Raw genomic sequence first — 17,766 nt, 5'->3', positions numbered from 1 at the left:
GCTCAGTTTTGACTACTGGTGTGGTTCAGGGATTGATCCTGTACCTTGCTCATGCTAGTCCTATGTACTACCACTTTACAATATCCCCAACCCAAAAGCTTACTTAAAAAAAAAATTGTTGGGAGTCGGCAGTAGCACAGTGGGATAAGCACACGTGGCGCAAAGCTCAAGGACCAGTGTAAGAATCCCGGTTCGAGCCCCCGGCTCCCCACCTGCAGGGGAATCACTTCACAAGCTGTGAAGCAGGTCTGCAGATGTCTATCTTTCTCTCCCCATCTCTGTCTTCCCCTCCTCTCTCCATTTCTCTCTGTCCTATTCAACAACAATGACATCAGTAACCACAACAATAATAGCTACAACAATAAAACAACAAAGGCAACAAAAGGGAATGAATAAATAAACACCAAAAAAATTAAATAATAAAAAAATTGTTTTGTTTTTACTTTGAACTTTTATATTAATTTTCAGAAATGAATTCTCAACTTTACTTACATATCTTGGGTTATAGTTGACAAATCCTGAATAAGAGACTTGAAGAATGAACGGGTGAATGAATGCAAATTATTGTTTAACCTTAGAGGTAAATTGAGCCTTTACTTAAATGTTTAGGTATGATTTCGTGGTCAGAAATATGCTCTGGGAATTCCATGCTTCTTTTTACCAACTGGTCTATGGCAAAACTTGATTTTGTTTTAGACTGTTTCACTTCAAGTCACAAGTTTCTGAGAACTTACTAGTGATTATTATGTGAGGCTTCAGTGTAGCGACTTGAGTGGGAAATAATATTTACTTCCCCCATGAGGGCTTGAGGGAGGATGCAATCATAACTATGTGGAGAATTAACTTGCTTAAAATACTTTCTGAAAAGAACAGGATATAAATAAGTGCCTGAGACAGCTCACTTGGGCAGGTTCCTACTTTTCATTGTGCGCAACCCAAACTCAAACCCCCAGTTTACTACACAGGAGTCCCATGACACTGGTGCTGTGGTGTCTCTGGAGTCTGTGTGTCTATCTCTCTATGTATCTGAAAAAATTGTCCCAGAGTAGTAAAGTCCCACTGAGGGTGGGGTGGGAGGACAGCATAATAGTTCAATAAGAGACTTTCACACACTCTCTCTCTCTCTGTCTCTTTTTCTTTTCTTAAAATCTCTTTCATTAACAAATACATAAAAATTAGGGGGAAAAGGTTCTCTAAAAGGAAGGAAGAAATAAAGATATAAGTACATAAGGGAGTCAAGTGGTAGCGTAGCAGGTTAAACGCATGTGGCGCAAAGCACAAGGACCGGCGTAAGGATCCCGGTTCGAGCTCCCGGCTCCCCACCTGCAGGGGAATCACTTCACAAGCGGTGAAGCAGGTCCGCAGGTGTCTATCTTTCTCTCCCCCTCTGTCCTCCCCTCCTCTCTCCATGTCTCTCTGTCCTATCCAACAACGATGACATCAACAACAATAATAACTAAACAAGGGCAACAAAAGGGAAACTGAATGAATAAATTTTTTAAAAAGTAAGTACATACACGCATATGTATCTACAGAAACAGACAAAAGCAAAATGCTGGGGCAGATGAAGGGTTTGGTCATTACTACCACAGGCGTATGCACTCAGCCTACCCTCTCTGCTGTGCTCTGGGAGCTCGAACTCTGGAGCTCTGCGGCAGGAGGAGGAAGGTGATTTCCCCAGACACCCTCCCTGTGATCCGCCCAGGGACTGGAGGGCCATGGTGCCCAGCACTGACTGTCCCGTGTTAGTTCCTGTGTCCTAGATATGAGCCTGTGTGTTGCTTTTATCTATTAGCCACTTACTGAAGGAGGAAGAGAAAGGCAATGCCGACATGGAAGGACTGCTGGAGAAGTTGGCAGTCGCGCAAATGCAGAAAAAGAGCCTCCTGTTAGAGAAGAACAATCTGGCAGCTACAAACAAAGCCCTGGAGGAAGAACTTGAGAAGACACAGAAAATCAACAGGTTCATATGTGTTTGTTTGTTTGTTTTCCTTAAGCTGTTTAAAGTTGTATTTTGTTTATTTCACAAGACAGAGAGAGACTGGCATATGCAGTGCCAGGGAGAGGAGTCAGAGCCTCATGTTTGCAAGTCTAGTGTTTTAATGCTATGCTACCTCCTGGGATGCTGTTCTTTCTTCTGCTCTTTCTAAAGGGGCCAGGTGGCGGTGTACCTGGCTGAGCACACGTGTTACAGTGGGCAAGGACTCAGGTTCAGGCCCCTTGTCCCCACCTTCACAAGTGCTGAAGCAGCGCTGCAGGTGTTGTGTGTATCCGTGTCCCTGATTCTCCCTTTCCTCTTGATTTGTGTCTCTATCCAAAAAGTAATAAATAAAATGTTTTTTAAATTTTTTTCTTTCAAAAGAGGACTGTAGAGAATTGAGTTATTTTCTGAAATAGTTAAAAATAGTTTTGTTTGTTTTTGTTTTTTGCCTCCAGGGTTATTGCTGGGGCTCGGTGCCTGCACTACGAATCCACTGCTCCTGGAGGCCATTTTTTTTTCCCATTTTGTTGCCCTTGTTGTTGTTGTTATTGTGATTGTTGTCATTGTTGTTATTGTTGTTGGATAGGACAGAGAGAGATGGAGAGAGGAGGGGAAGACAGGGGGGAGAGAAAGACAGATACCTGCAGTCCTGCTTCACTGCTTGTGAAGCAACCCCCCTACAGGTGGGGAGCTAGGGGCTTATACTGGGATCCTTATGCCAGTCCTTGCACTTTGCACCATGTGCACTTAACCCGCTGTGCTACCACCTGGCCCCCAATAATTTTAAAAAAGACAAAATCATTTTTAGAAAAGAACCAAAGCATATTGTATCTCATTTGCATTTTTCTTTAACATTGACTATAAAATGGAAATGGAAAATTGAATCATTGACTATCAAAATGTCGGCAAAAACTGTTAACCAACATTTCTCAGGTTTGTTGTTTTATTACACATGATAGTCACAGTGATGAGCTTAAGAGTCTAGAAGTTCTAGAAGCTCTTTCCTAATGAGTTCCCAAAAGTCTACTTTGGGATGATTAGATTCCTTTTTCAAAAATATCCATTAGAACATGTGCCAAAAGTTAATTGAATAATATATAATCATCCTATTAACGGTTGTTGGCATTTTGTGATCCTTACTGGGTTACAGTCAATACTTATGTTTGGTTTGGAATGAAATTCAATACCTTTTCCTCACCTTGAAGCTTAATATTTGTATTACTGAAAAGTAACAATTAGATGCTAACATAATAATGATTTTTAAAATAGAGCATTCATTATACCTTAGCCATTAAGGCTAATGAGATTTTTATTCTGCCATTTGGGGGAATTCCAGGAGATTTCAAAAGAAAATTGATGTCCTCAAAAAGCAGGTAGAAAAAGCCATGAAGAATGAAATGTCTGCTCACCAGTACCTGGCAAGTCTTGTTGGCCTGGCAGAGAATATAACCCAGGAACGGGACAATCTTATATGTCTGGTAAGTTTCTTTTCCTTTTTTTTTTTTTCCTTTCCTTTTCATGGTTATCATTGGGGCTCAGCGCAGGCACTAGAAATCCATGGATCCTGGGGGCTAGTTTTTAATTTTAATTTAATTTTTTTATTTTATTGGATAGGACAGAGAGAAATTGAGAGGGGCAGGGAAAAGAGAGGGAGAAAGAGACACCTGCAGACCTGCTTCACTGCTTGTGAAGCATCTCCCTTACAGGTAGGGACCCGAATACTTGAATGGGTCCTTGCCCTTACTACTATGTGCGCTTAACTGAGTGCACCACCACTAGTCCCCATTATCATTATCATTATCATTATTATTATTATTTTCACTGCTCAGTTCTGGCATATGGTGATACTGGGGATTAAACCTGGGGCTTCAGAGCCTCAGGCATGAAAATCTCTTTGTGGGAGTTGGGTGGTAGCAGCGGGTTAAGCGCATGTGGCGCGAAGCACAGGGACCGTTATAAGGATCCCAGTTCAAGCCCCCGGCTCCCCACCTGCAGGAGAGTCACATCATAGGCGGTGAAGCAGGTCTGCAGGTGTCTTTCTCTCCCCCTCTCTGTCTTCCCCTCCTCTCTCCATTTCTCTCTGTCCTATCCAACAATGATGACATCAATAACAACAATAACTACAACAATAAAACAACAAGGGCAACAAAAGGGAATAAATAAATATTAAAGAAAAAAAAAAGAAAATCTCTTTGCATAACCAGTATGCTGTTCCCCCTGCCCTGTCTGGTAAGTTTCTTTAGTTACTTCAAGTACACTGTAAGTTAGTATACTACCATAATTTTAAAACATCATTTTCAATGGGGGCATCAATAGTTTACAGTGCAGCTGTTGATACATGGGTACAATTTCTCGTATGCCCATAAAAATTCTCTGCAGGATACTCTAACCTACAACTTTGGGTCCTTTTTCACCAGCATGCACCAGGACCCCAAGGTTCTCATCACCCCCCCTTCCCCCTCCTTCCTCAGAGTTCTTTTCTTTGGTGCAATCCAGCCCACCCAGTCTGTGTTTTGCCCTGTGTTTTCCCTCTTTGTCCTTATTTCTTTATATATATTTATAAAATGGAGATATTGACAAGACCATAGGATAAGAGGGGTATAATTCCATATAGTTCCCACCACCAGAACTCCATATCCCCTCTGCCCTACCCACCCCACCCCCCTTGAAAGCTTTCCTATTCTTTATTCCTCTGGAAGTATGGACCCAGGGTCACTATGGGGTGCAGAAGGTGGACGGTCTGGCTTCTGTAATTGCTTCTCCACTGAACATGGGTGCTGTTAGGTCGATCCATACTCCCAGCCTGTCTCTTCTTTCCCTAGTGGGGCAGGGTTCTGGGGAAGTGGGGCTCCAAGACACATTGGGGTCGTCTGCCCAGGGAAGTTAGGTTGGCATCATGGTAGCATCTGGAACCTGGTGGCTGAAAAGAATTCAGGTATCAAGCAAAACAAATTGTGACTAATCATGAACATAAAGGCAAGAATATTACAGATGAAGATTTGGGGTATCCATTTTGGAAAAAGCTGGTAGGTCTATTTTAGGTATATTCCAAGGGGCCCATGACTTTATTAGCTTTTTGTTGCTTTTTTTAAATCTTTTTTTAATATTTATTTATTCCCTTTTGTTGCCCTTGTTGTTTTTTATTGTTGTTGTTATTGCTGTCGTTGTTGTTTGATAGGGCAGAGAGAAATGGAGAGAGGAGGGGAAGACAGAGAGGTGGAAAGAAAGATAGACACCTGCAGACCTGCTTCACCACTTGTGAAGCAACTCCCCTGCAGGTGGGGAGCCGGGGGCTTGAACCAGGATCCTTAGGCCAGTCCTTGTGCTTTGCACCACCTGCGCTTAACCTGCTGCACTACCTCCCGACTCCCGACTTTATTAGTTTTTACCTAAGTCTGACAGCTAATATGCAGGTGACCAAAGGTACTGTCTGGGGAGATGGTGTCATAGTTGGAAACTGTCCTCATTTCTTAAGTTCCACCTATAAGGGCTATCTTTTTCTATTTGTCTTTTTCATTTTGGCTTATCACACTTCATATGCTGCTTTCAGGTTCCATCCAAGATGAGGCAAAGAAGATGTCTTCATCACTTTTAGCAGCCGAGTAGTAACATTGTGTATATATACCACAATTTTCTTAGTTACTCATCGGTTGTTGTACATCTGGGTTGCTTCAAACTCTGGGCTTTCACAAATGGCACTGCTATGAACATAGGTGTGCACAGATCTTTTCTGATAAGTTTTTGTTTCCTTTGGGTAAATGTGCACCACTATAATTTTAGGAGTATATGGACAAATTTTCAGTGAAAAGCTCATCTGTTAAAATTTCTATTGTTCTTCACAATTGTATCTTTTATCCATAGGGAAAAAGACAGGCTTTTGAAAAATGAATAAATAACCCAAACATTTAAATACTGGAAAATGACAGCTTGGGAGGTGGTTCAGCAGCAGGGCATGTCTTGCTTGCATGAGGCCCCAGGCTCCATCCCTGACACAAAGAAACACACACACACACACACACACACACACAAACACAGTCTCATATTAACACATGGTGAAGTAGTGCTATGGTCTCTATCTCCATCCCTCTGTCTTTCTTGCTCCTAAAAATTAAGTGACATCATTTTTTAAAGTATTTTATTTATTTTATTTTAATGGGGGGGCAGGCCAGAGCACTGCCCAGCTCTGGCTTATGGTAGTGCTGGGGAGTAAACCTGGAACCTCAAAGTCTCAGGCATGAGAGTCTCTTGCAGAACCATTATGCTCTCTTCCCAGTCAGTGACATAAAATTGTTTTTTTTTTAATTTATTCCTTTTGTTGCCCTTGCTGTTTTATTGTTGTAGTTATTATTGTTGTTGTTATTGATGTCGTCGTTGTTGGATAGGACAGAGAGAAATGGAGAGAGGAGGGGAAGTCAGAGAGGGGGAGAGAAAGAAACCTGCAGACCTGCTTCACCACTTGTGAAGCGACTCCCCTGCAGGTGGGGAGCCAGGGGCTCAAACTGGGATCCTTACTCCAGTCCTTGCACTTTGCACCACCTGCCCTTAATCTGCTGCGCTACCGCCCGACTCCCATGAAATTGTTTTTTAAGTTAATGGCAAGTGATACTTTTAGAAGGTGAATTAATGGGATCAGTCTACTTAACTAAGTGTTGATAGAAACAGAAGTCACCAGGCAGTCCACCTGCAGATATTCTCTCTCTGTAAAGCTGTCCATTGTATTCTGTTCAAAGATGAAATGTTAAGAAGCGTAGAGAGGTGAATGAACTGGAGTTCACCCCGAGGGTGTTAGTCTAAAGGGCCTGCTGAGCTCCCTGTGATAGCCCTAGTCCCAAGGAAGAGAAGAGGGCCGCTTCCTGAGGGCCCTGAATGATGGTGGACTGCCCAGCCAGCAAGAGGGATGCTACAGACACGGCTCTTGGCATCCTCATATGGCATTTGAGAGATGTCTACAGCAGACTGGGTGGTGATAGAAGACAGATGCTCCCTCTGCCAAACTCTCAGTGTGGAGACATGTCTGCTGGGATTCACTGTCAAATGTAACAGGGAAGTAGATAAATGTATCTCCAAGTGGTGGAGTGAGAGATCTTTTTTTTTTTTTTTAAATCTTTCCAGTCATTTGCATTTTTAACTTTTCTACATATTGCTTATGTGCATTTAAAGCATGTATGTTTAAGCAGTGTTGCAGGTCTCTGGTAGGCAAAACCAGAAACAGTAGTTTAACGGCTGTCATTGCGAAAGAGGGACATAAATATGCAAATCTAAAAGTAGCTTGGCCCTTCACTGGGGGAAACGAGATGTGGAGTAGTTCACCCCAGGACATGCCACAGGCTTCTTGGCAGTGGCTAGACAGCTCCTCTATAGGGAAATGGATTCAGATTTCATTTAGTATTTACATAAGAGGGAGCAGAAACAGTGCATAGTCTTTGCAGGAAAAGTATTCATCTTATGGCCACAAAAGCATTTAAAAATTATAGTAGCAAAAAAAAAATTATAATTGGGGGTCAGGTGGTAGCACAGCGGGTTAAGCGCACATGGCGCAAAGCGCAGGGGCCTGCATAAGGATCCCAGTTCAAGCCCCCGGCTCCCCGCCTGCGGGGGGGGGGGGGTCGCTTCACAGGCGGTGAAGCTGGTTTGCAAGTGTCTATCTTTCTCTCCCCTTCTCTGTCTTCCCCTTCTCTCTCTATTTCTCAATATCCTATCCAACAGCAACAACAGTAATAATAACCACAACAATGATAAAACAAGAGCAACAACAACAAAAAATGGAAAAAATGGAAAAAATGGCCACCAGAAGCAGTGGATTTGTGGTGCAGGCACCAAGCCCCAGCAATAACCCTGGAGGCAAAAAAAAAATATTATAATTGTGGTACAAACCCCTGCAGGGAGGAAACTTCATAAGCTATAGAGCAGTGTCACAGGTATATCTGCTTCCCCCCTCCCCTCCCTGTTTCTCTAAGAACAAGAACAACAGAAATAGAGAAAAAGAAAGAAGGAAAGAGAGAAAAAGAAAACACGGCCACTGGGAAAGGTAGAATAGATATACAGGTATGGAGCTCATGATAATCCTGGTTGGGGGAAAAATATATAGTAACTGTTGACAGCAGAATAGCAAGCCTGGCTATATATTACAGTGATTTCTAATCCATCCCAAGTCCTTATTGTGTGTTTATTTTGACCAGTTGACTGTTGGTGATGCCAACAGGAATCAAACCTGACCCCTCTCAGTTACAAGCCCTGTGTGCTACCACTGCACATCTCCCTGTCTGCTTCCATCTGAAGTCTTTCATTGTTTTTTATTTTTCTCTTATTTATGAAGGTAAAGACAGAGAGGAGAAAGGCAGAGAGAGAGAGAGAATAAAAGAGATCACAGCTCCAAAACTTCCTTCTATGTTATGGGAGCTGGACCTGAACCTGGGTCATGCACACAGCAAAGCAGTGAACCATCCAAGTGAGCTATTTTGCTGGCCCTGGACTCTGTCAGAGAGCTGTTGAACTTTGACACACCATATGAGCCTCGTATAGTTCCCTCCTGAGAAGTCGCTATCCCAACCCAAGTGCTGAACTAACCGGCATTTTCTGCAACAGTGCTGAGTCCCTGTGTCCCCCCCTCTTTTGCCCTGCCTCCTGAGCTTCCTGCTGGAATAGGAAGAGAGCAAAATGAAAACTTTTGAAGGATAGAAAAACCCTATAGTCTGGGAAATGCTGATGGCCATTTAATGCAAAATCATCTTGTTTGTGGAGCCAGGGACTCACACACATGTGGCCTCCCCATTCCTGGGCTGACTTCTTCAGAGAGACTGAGAGAAACCACAGCACCAGGGCTTACCCTGGTACTCTGAATCTTATTATTCCTTTCTGGAAACTCAAATTCACTACCAGTGACCTAGCCTTATTTAGAAGGAGTATAGCTCTTTCTCCCCTGCCCCTTCTTCCTCCCCTTCCCATCTCCTTCTTTTTCTCCTCCTCTTCCTCCTCCTTCTTGCCAGTAGGGTTATCTCTGTGCCTACACAACTCCACATTCCTAGTTGTCATTTTTTTCCTTTTTCTTTTTTTTTCTTTAATGGGGGAGGGTTAATACAGTAGTTTTTACCTACGTTAACACTTCTTTTTTTAATTTGTTTCAGGTACTTCAGACTTTACTGAAAACAAAACATGTTAGGGTACTGGGTGGGGTGGGAAAGAATACGAGACTGACTTACATTTTGCTCACATGGTAGGCCAAGAAAAGAGAGAGAGCCTTTAAAAAAATTTTTTTATTTATAAAAAGGAAACACAGGGAGTCGGGCAGTAGTGCAGAGGGTTAAGCACATGTAGCACAAAACGCAAGGACTGGCGTTAAGGATCCCAGTTCGAGCCCCTGGCTTCCCACTTGCAGGGGAGTTGCTTCACAAGCAGTGAAGCAGGTTTGCAGATGTCTATCTTTCTCTTCCCTGTCTTCCCCTCCTCTCTTGATTTCTCTCTGTCCTATCCAACAATGACAGCAACAACAATAACAATAAAACAACAAGGGCAACAAAAGGAAATAAATAAATATTTTTTAAAAATTGAAAAAAAGGGAAACACTGACAAAACCATAGGATAAGGGGGGTGCAACTCCACACAGTTCCCACCACCAGAACTCCATATCCCATCCCCTCCCCTGATAGCTTTCCTATTCTTTATCCCTCTGGGAACATGGACCCAGGGTCATTATGGGATGCAGAAAGTGGAAGGTCTGGCTTCTGTAATTGCTTCCCCACTAACATAGGCATTGGCAGGTCGATCCATACTCCCAGCGAGAGAGAGCCTTTTTTAAAGTTTTATTTATTAAGGGTGGGGGTAGCTAGCATAATGGTTATGCAAAGAGGCTCTCATGCCTGAGGCTCCACAGTCCCAGGTTTAATCCCCCACACCACCATAAGCCAGAGTCTAGCAGTGTTCTGGTAAAAAAAAATAAATAAAATAAGATGAATTTTATTTATTAATGGATAGATACTTGAGAGAGGTTGGGGAGATAGGGAGAGAGACAGACACCTGCAGCACTTGAACCCGGGTCCTTGCACAATATGGTGAGTGCGCTTAACCGGGTGTACCACCGCCTGCTTCCATCATGAGTAACATTTCTGTTTTCCACACACTCTAACCTCCTCCACCATCGTGTTCCAGGACCTGAACATTACCCCCACCACCACCCCAGAGTCCTTTGATCCGATACACCCATTTTCTTTCTTTTTGATGCAGGGTAAGGGAGGAAAAGGGAGCAAGAGATGAAGAGAAGGAGAGATGCCTGCAGTACTGCTCAGTTGCAGAGAAAGAGTAAAAGAGATCACAGCTCCAAAACTTCTTCTATGTGATGGGGGCTGGACTTGAACCAGGAAGCATAATGCTTCTCCCCAGAGGTGGGGGTCAGGGGTTTGAACCTAGGTCTTCGTGCAAGGCAGATGTGTGCGCTCTCCTGGGTGCACCACCACCCAGCCACCTTTTCCATTTTGAAATTTAGTGTTTGAAGTAAAGTGCCTAGTACTTCACATCCTGTGTCGACACTAACCTAAATCCTGCAGCATCGAATACCATCTGTCTTGGCGATGCCGCCAGTCACATTTGGTTTGGAGAACATCCTTGTTCGTGCATATTAGATAGTCCTCCATTGTGGAATCCTTCAGATAGGTTGAGTTAAAGGTTGCTTTGCCTCCTGCACTGCTTCCTTGGCTGTGGTGAAAGAAATTGTATGTTCCACAAGGACGGACGTGTACCTTGTGGGGTGGCACAGGGCTCAGAGTTTCCACTTGTGTCAAGGCAGAGCACAGGGCAGGCTGTTCCCGCCTTTGCCCCTCTGTGGCTGGTGGCCCAAGTTCTGTTCACAGTCCTCACGCAAGGCGTGGTCTTCTGGAACTGGGGCAGGAGTAGGGACTGGGCCAGAACAAGGAGCAGAATGGAAATTACTCATGAGTAGTAAGACTCTTTGCAGGAGGATAGTTTTTTGTGCCTGATTTTATGTTGTCTATAAAGCTGGGAGCCCATTTTCTGTTCTTTTTACCTTCCCCACCTTAGACTAAATTCTTAGAAAATGAAAAACATGGAGTCCTGAACAAAATCTTGGAAGGCAATATTCGCCTGGGAAGATTAGAGGAAGAAATCAAGGTAAGTGGTGGTTTCACTTCAAAGATACCATTTTCAAAAAGAGAATAGAGAATTATTTTTTTTTCTTTTTTTTTTTTAATTTATTTATTTATTTATTTTCCCACGAGAATAGAGAATTATTGATGCAGAACTCCATGTTTTTAAAAAAAACAAAACAAAGAACACGGGAGGATGGGCAGTGGTACACCAGGTAAAGCACACATATCACCATGTGCAAGAACCCGGGTTCAAGCCTTTGGTCCCCATCTGAAGGGGGAAGCTTCACACGCGGCAGAAGCAGTGCTGCAGGTGTCTCTCTTTCTCTCTCCCTCCCTACCTCCCCTTCCCCTTTCAATTTCTCTCTGTCGTTTCAAATAAAATAATAAACATAAGGAAAGAAAAGGATACTGGATAACTTGGGAGGTGGCACAGCGTTGGACCTAAGAGCAGGAGGTTCCAAGTTGGATCCCCAGCATTGTGTGTGCCAGAGTGATGCTCTGGGTGCTGTCTCCTGTTCTCTCTCTCTCTCTCTCTCTCTCTACCCCCTTCCTCCCCCTCTCCTTCTTTCTCTCTCTCTCCCCTTTTTCTCTCATTAATAAACAAATCTTTGAAAAGAAAGGAAGAAGATACGGTTACAGTGTATAAGAACCATGACTTACTATCCACGAAACCCTGAATCTCCAGCACCACAAGGGAGCACCATGAACAGCACCAAGAGAGCTGCATGGCCAGTGGAATATTACTTTGTTGTCTCTCCATACCTCTTCCCTTTTTCTCCCTCTTCTCCAGACTGTCCACCTCTCTTGTTCTCTCCCTCCCTCTCTCTCTCTCTCAATATATAGAATAGAAACTGATCGGGGGGGTGGGGTGGGGGTCAGGCGGTAGCGCAGCAGGTTAAGCGCACGTGGCGCAAAGCGCAAGGACCGGCAGAAGGATCCTGGTTCAAGCGCCTGGCTCCCCACCTGCAGGAGAGTCGCTTCACAAGCGGTGAAGCAGGTCTGCAGGTGTCTATCTTTCTCTCCCCTTCTCTGTCTTCCCCTCCTGTCTGCATTTCTCTCTCTCCTATCCAACAACAATGGCATCAATAACAACAACAATAATGATCACAACAAGGCTATAACAACAAGGGCAACAAAAGGGGAAAAAATGGCCTCAAAGAGCAGTGGGTTCATGGTGCAGGCACAGAGCCCCAGCAATAACCCTGGAGGCAAAAAATTAAAAAAATAATAAAATAAAATAAAAAGAAATTGGTCTGGGGGGAGTGACTCAGCAGTACTGCCTATGCATGGAGTTCCACATAAAAACAACCTATACATTTTTTTATTTTTTATCTCCAGGGTTATTGCTGGGACAATAACCACCATAAGCCAGAGCTGAGCAGTGCTCTGATTAAAATAAATAAATAAATAACAGTTAAAAGGGGAAATAGAAAAATCCTCAGAGATTGGGTTGAGCATAGCCAGTTAAGCACACTGTGCAAGGACCAGGGTTCCAATCCCCCCACTCCCTGCCTGCAGTGGGGGAGCTTCACGTGCAGTGAAACAGTGCTACAGGTGTCTCCCTTTGTCTCCCTCTCTACCCAGCCCCTCAGTTACTCTCAGATTTTTTTCATTTTATTTATTTATTGCCTCCAGGGTTATCACTGGGGCTTGGTGCCTGTACCCCAAATCCACTGCTCCTGGAAGCTTTTTTCCCCCTTTTGTTGACCTTTTTTTGTTTGATTTTGTTTTTACAATTTTATTGTTTTTACATGACAATATAACCCCCATTAGGTCCTCTGTCATCCTTTCTGGACCTGTACTCTTCCCCCTGCCCTAGCCACCCCAGAGTCTTTTACTTTGGTGCAATACACCAACTCCAGTGCCCTTGTTGTTTATCATTGTTGTGGTTACTGTTATTGTTATTGCTGTCGTTGTTGGAATAGACAGAGAGAATGAAGAGAGGGGGGGAAACAAGAGGGGGAGAGAAAGACAGACACCTGCAGACCTGCTTCACCGCTTACAAAGCAAACCCCCTGCAGGTGGGGAGCCAGGGTCTCGAACCGGGATCCTTGTGCCATGTGCGCTTAACCCGATGTGCTACCACCCTACCCCCAGATTTTTTTAATTATATTTTTACTTATTGGATAGAAACAGGCAGAAATTGAGAAGAAGAAGATAGAAAGGGAGAGAGACAGACACCTGTAGCACTGCCTCACCACTTGAACCTGGGTCATTGCACATTGTGACATGTGTGCTCAGCCAGGTGCACCACCACCTGGCCCCATTTCTCTCGGTTTCTGTCAAAAACAAATAAATTTTAGGAAGGAAGGAAGGAAGGAAAGAAGAGGGAGGGGGGAAGAAAGGAAAGAAAAATCTCCACACTGCATCCTCAGCCTTAATACACGAGGCTTCGTGGTCATGTCTTGCCTGTCAGTTCCACTGTTGACCTCTTCCTTTCTTGCTTATTCCTGATGGCACCATCCAGCTTCCCTGCCCAGTTCTCATCGTCCCTCATCTCTCCTCCATCCTCCAACTGCCTCTCAGCAGGCATCACAGCCTTACCAGCCAAACCAAGTTCTCCCTGTCAGGGGCAGGACCCAGTGAGCAGGCTGAATGCCTGGGTGCTAGACAGAAGCCACAAGGCTTGAAAGGGAAGAGACTGTGAAGCATGGGGCTTCAAGCATGGGGAAATGAGATGTGGGGCCCCCAGACTCCAGGACATGTCTGTGGAGACTAGTGATTCAAAGGGCCTAGTGAGTGAGAACGTTTCATATGCTGGAACTTTCATAAGCTAAGAAAAGCAAAACAGAGGGACTGGTTGGGTAGTTGTGGCATTAGGTAAACAGCAGCAGAAACATATAAATGTTGTGAGGATGTCTGTTTGGTTTCCAAATACATGTGGGTTTGTCCTGAGCTACTTGTTTGTTGTCTTTTAATAAATGCTTTTCTGAATTTTTATTTTTAATATATTGGTATTCATTTATTTTAATGAGCAAGATGCAGAGACCAGAGCACTACTTAGCTTGATTCTTTATATTGACTTCATCTTATTTTTGAGTTATTTTTTATTTTCCAACAGGGTTATCACTGGGGCTTGGTGCCAGCACTGTCAATCCACTGCTTCTGGTGGCCGTTTTTTCCCTTTCTATTTTATTTGATAGGACAGAGAAGGAGAGAGGGAGAGGGAGAGGGAGAGACACACCTCCAGACCTGCTTCACTACTTGTGAAGTGACCCCCCCTGCAGGTGGGGAGCAGGGGGTTGAACCTGGGTCCTTACACATAGTAAACTATGCACTCAACCAGTGTGCCATCACCTGGTCTCTATTATGACAGATAGACAGACAGACAGACAGATTGATTGATTAGCTAGATGCCAACACACTGCGCAGTCCTGGCTTATGGTGGTTCTGGGAACTGAACCTGGGACGCAAAAGCCTCAGACACAAAAGTCTTTTACTTAACCACTATATGATCTCCCCTGCCCTTTAAAAAAATTTTTTTTTTACCTTTATCAGATAGAGACAGCCAGAAATTGGGAGGGAGGAGGTGATAGAGAGGGAGTGAGACAGAGAGACACCTGTAGCACTGCGTCACCACTTGCAAAGCTTTCCCCCTGCAGGTGGGGACCAGGGGCTTGAACTCGGATCCTTGCACATTGTAACGTGTGCACTCAACCAGGTGCGCCACCACCTGGCCCCTTTTAAATTTATCTTTAAATAATCATTTATTAATGACAGAGAGAAAGCCAGAGCATCACTTTGGCACATGCGACGTCGGGGATCAAACTTGGAACCTCATGCTTAACGGTCCAATGCTTTGCCCACTGCACCCCCTCCCAGGCTGCAGGTGATTTACAGGACCCAGACCTGTCCATCTGGATCAGATCTATCCCGGGATGGCTCAGCTCAGGTGTTCTGACAGCCCAAGGACAAGGCAGAGAACGATCCAGGAGACCATCCGTCCAGCAGCACCCCCTCACTGACAGAATCTCTCCTCCTCCTCCTTCAGGGGTACAAGAAGCAGGAAGCCCTGAAGATGACTGAAGTCAGCCACCGTCTGATGGAACAGCAGGAGGACTTTATTGGCAAGACAGCGCAGTACCAGCAGGAGATGCGGTACCTGCGGCAGATACTACAGGACAAGCAGGAGGTCCTGGACCAGGTGCTGAGGCAGAAAAGGTAGGACTGCACCAGCCCCATAGGCAGCACTGGGTGGTGAATATCTGTCAGATTTTCCTGGAGAAACTCTCTGGATGTCCTGTGTCTGCTGAACTGCTTATCATATTCTACTTATTTTATTTTATTGCCTTTTTGTTCCTTTTTGTTGCCCTTCTTGTTTATTATTGTTGTTATTGGTATTGTTATTGCTGTCATTATGGTTGGATAGGACAGAGCGAAATGGAGAGAAGAGGGGAAGACAGAGAGAGGGAGAGAAAGACACCTGCAGACCTGCCTCAGTGCTTGTGAAGTGACCCCCTGCAGGCGGGGAGCCGGGGGCTTAAATCAGGATCCTTCCGCCGGTCCTTGCGCTTTGCACCATGTGCACTTAACCCACTGCGCTACTGCAGGCTCCATATATTTTATTTATTTATTTATTTATTTATTTATTTATTTATTTATTATTTTTTCAACTGCCCCCAGGATTATTCTGGGCCTTAGTGCATGTGTGTCAAATCCACTGTGTCAGATGGCCTTTTTTTTTTTTTTTTTTTTGCCTCCAGGGTTATTGCTGGGGCTTAGTGGCTGCACTATGCACTATGCTCCTGGAGGCCATTTTTTCCCCATTTTTTGTTGCCCTTCTTATTATTATTACTGTTATTATTGCTCTTGTTTTTGGATAGAACAGATAGAAATGGAGAGAGGAGAGAAAGACAGAGAAGGGGAAAGATAGACACCTGCAGACCTGCTTCACTGCTTATGAAGCTACCCCCTGCAGGTGGGGAGCCAGGGGATCCTTCAGCCAGTCCTTGCGCTTTATACCATGTGCATTTAACCTGCTGCGCTACCGCCTGGACCCTAATGTTTTTTCTTTATTTGATAGGACAGAGAGAAATTGAGATGGGCAGGGAAGATATAAAGGAACAGAGACAGAGAGACACCTACAGTACTTGCTTCACTGCTCATGAAGCTTCCCCCATCATACAGTTGGGGAGCAGGGGCTCGAACGCGGGTCCTTGTACATGGTAATGTGCCCTCTTAACCAGGTGTGTCACCACTCAGCCCCCTCAGCACGTTTTTTTAAAAACATCTTCCTATCTGGCTTTTTCCCTCTCAGGGAAGTGGAAGGAGAGCTCAAGGCTGTGTGGGAAGCCACCTCTAGGGAAAACAAGGAGATTCAAACACTTCTCCAGGCCAGAGCGGAGAGGACAGGCCCGCAGGACATTGGCCCAACCTTGGAAGACCGAAGCCTGCCTCAGGAGGACAGACAGGATGGCTGTGACTTCAGCTACTGTGACATGAAACCACCACCCACTTGCCAGAGCCTTCGGGAGCCCCTGGCCTGTTAGTGCTCTGCCTCCTAGGGACAGAGCACCCTCCCCCCCCAGCCCCCTACACACACAGGGAAAGGGAGGAATAAACTGCCTCAGACCCCTCATCCACATTGTTAGTTTGCCTTAATGCAGTGATGGGCTGCTGACCTCTTCCAGTTTACAAGAACCTTTGCTCAGATTAACAGTGTCTGTTGGCAGGGGGGGGGGAAAAAGCCAGTGCCTTCCTCTCCCCCTCGCTCATTTCTGTCCTCCCAGGAAGGTAGTTGTTCTAGAGCCCCAAGGGGTGGGGGTCCCTGTCCCACTGCCCCCCACTGAGGAGGTGGCCAGGGGCTAGGGCTCTGCTCCACTCTGCTTCCCGCCTGACTTGTGATAATAAGGGATATAGGGCTGTTTGTGCCTGGCATTCTGGAGCCAGAAACCAGTCTATGGAGGACCCTGACCAGTGAACTGGAAGGATGTTATCTCCTGGGAGCACTTTCTAACAAAGCCCCACAGATCTAAGGCTTGTTTCCTGGGTATGCAAAGAAGCCCTGGCATTGGTCCTGGGTTGTGTGTGACTGTTAGACACATGTGCTCTTTGGCTGCTGACTGGGAAGTTGTGAGAAAACAGCACAGTTCTTCCCTATTTTTTTAAAAGACCTATTTATTAAAAAAGAAGAAGAAGAAGAAGAAGAGAGAAGCAGAGTATCACTCTCACATTTGAGATACTGGGGTCAAACTCAGGACCTCATACATCAGAGTCCAACACTTAAACACTGTGCCACCTCCCAGACCAATTCCAAAGAATTTTTTTTGCCTCTAGGGTTATCGCTAAAGCTCAGTGCCTGCATTACAAATCCACTGCTCCAGGAGGCCATTTTTTCCCTTTTGTTTCCCTTGTTTATCATTGTTATTGTTGTTATTGCTATCATTGTTGGATAGAACAGAGAGAAATGGAGAGAGGAGGGGAAGACAGAGAGAGGGAGAGAAAGGTAGATACCTGCAGACCTGCTTCACTGCCTGTGAAGCGACTCCCCTGCAGGTGGGGAGCCAGGAGTTTGAACTGGGATCCTTGTGCTGGTCCTTGCGCTTTACACCATGTGTGCTTAACCCGCTGTGCTACCGCCTGGACCCCTTCTTTGACATTTTATTAAACTTTTTTCAACAGTTAAAACATTTCTAATTTATTTTTCTTCTCTTATCAGCGGTAGAAAAATTCACCAGGCTTTAAAAT

At 44.8% G+C, this 17,766-nt stretch overlaps 1 protein-coding gene across 4 annotated transcripts in view; it reads left to right on the top strand.

The window, feature by feature from the left end:
* Positions 1-17,232, top strand: part of CEP89 (centrosomal protein 89) — a 67,811-nt gene extending 50,579 nt beyond the window's left edge. For 3 of the 4 annotated variants that reach the window (XM_060185674.1, XM_060185671.1, XM_060185672.1), the window contains 5 exons: positions 1,796-1,963; positions 3,318-3,459; positions 11,012-11,101; positions 15,071-15,240; positions 16,337-17,232. In XM_060185674.1, the coding sequence (XP_060041657.1) occupies positions 1,796-1,963; positions 3,318-3,459; positions 11,012-11,101; positions 15,071-15,240; positions 16,337-16,568 (802 nt within the window). In that variant the 3' untranslated portion in view covers positions 16,569-17,232. The remainder of the gene's footprint in view (positions 1-1,795; positions 1,964-3,317; positions 3,460-11,011; positions 11,102-15,070; positions 15,241-16,336) is intronic. The other variant, XM_060185673.1, reaches the window with a different exon arrangement.
* The last annotated feature ends 534 nt before the right edge of the window (positions 17,233-17,766 follow it).

The sequence above is a fragment of the Erinaceus europaeus genome, chromosome 2 (assembly GCF_950295315.1).
Source record: "Erinaceus europaeus chromosome 2, mEriEur2.1, whole genome shotgun sequence".
NCBI classification, from domain to species: domain Eukaryota; kingdom Metazoa; phylum Chordata; class Mammalia; order Eulipotyphla; family Erinaceidae; genus Erinaceus; species Erinaceus europaeus.
This window is presented reverse-complemented; position numbering and strand designations above follow the sequence as displayed.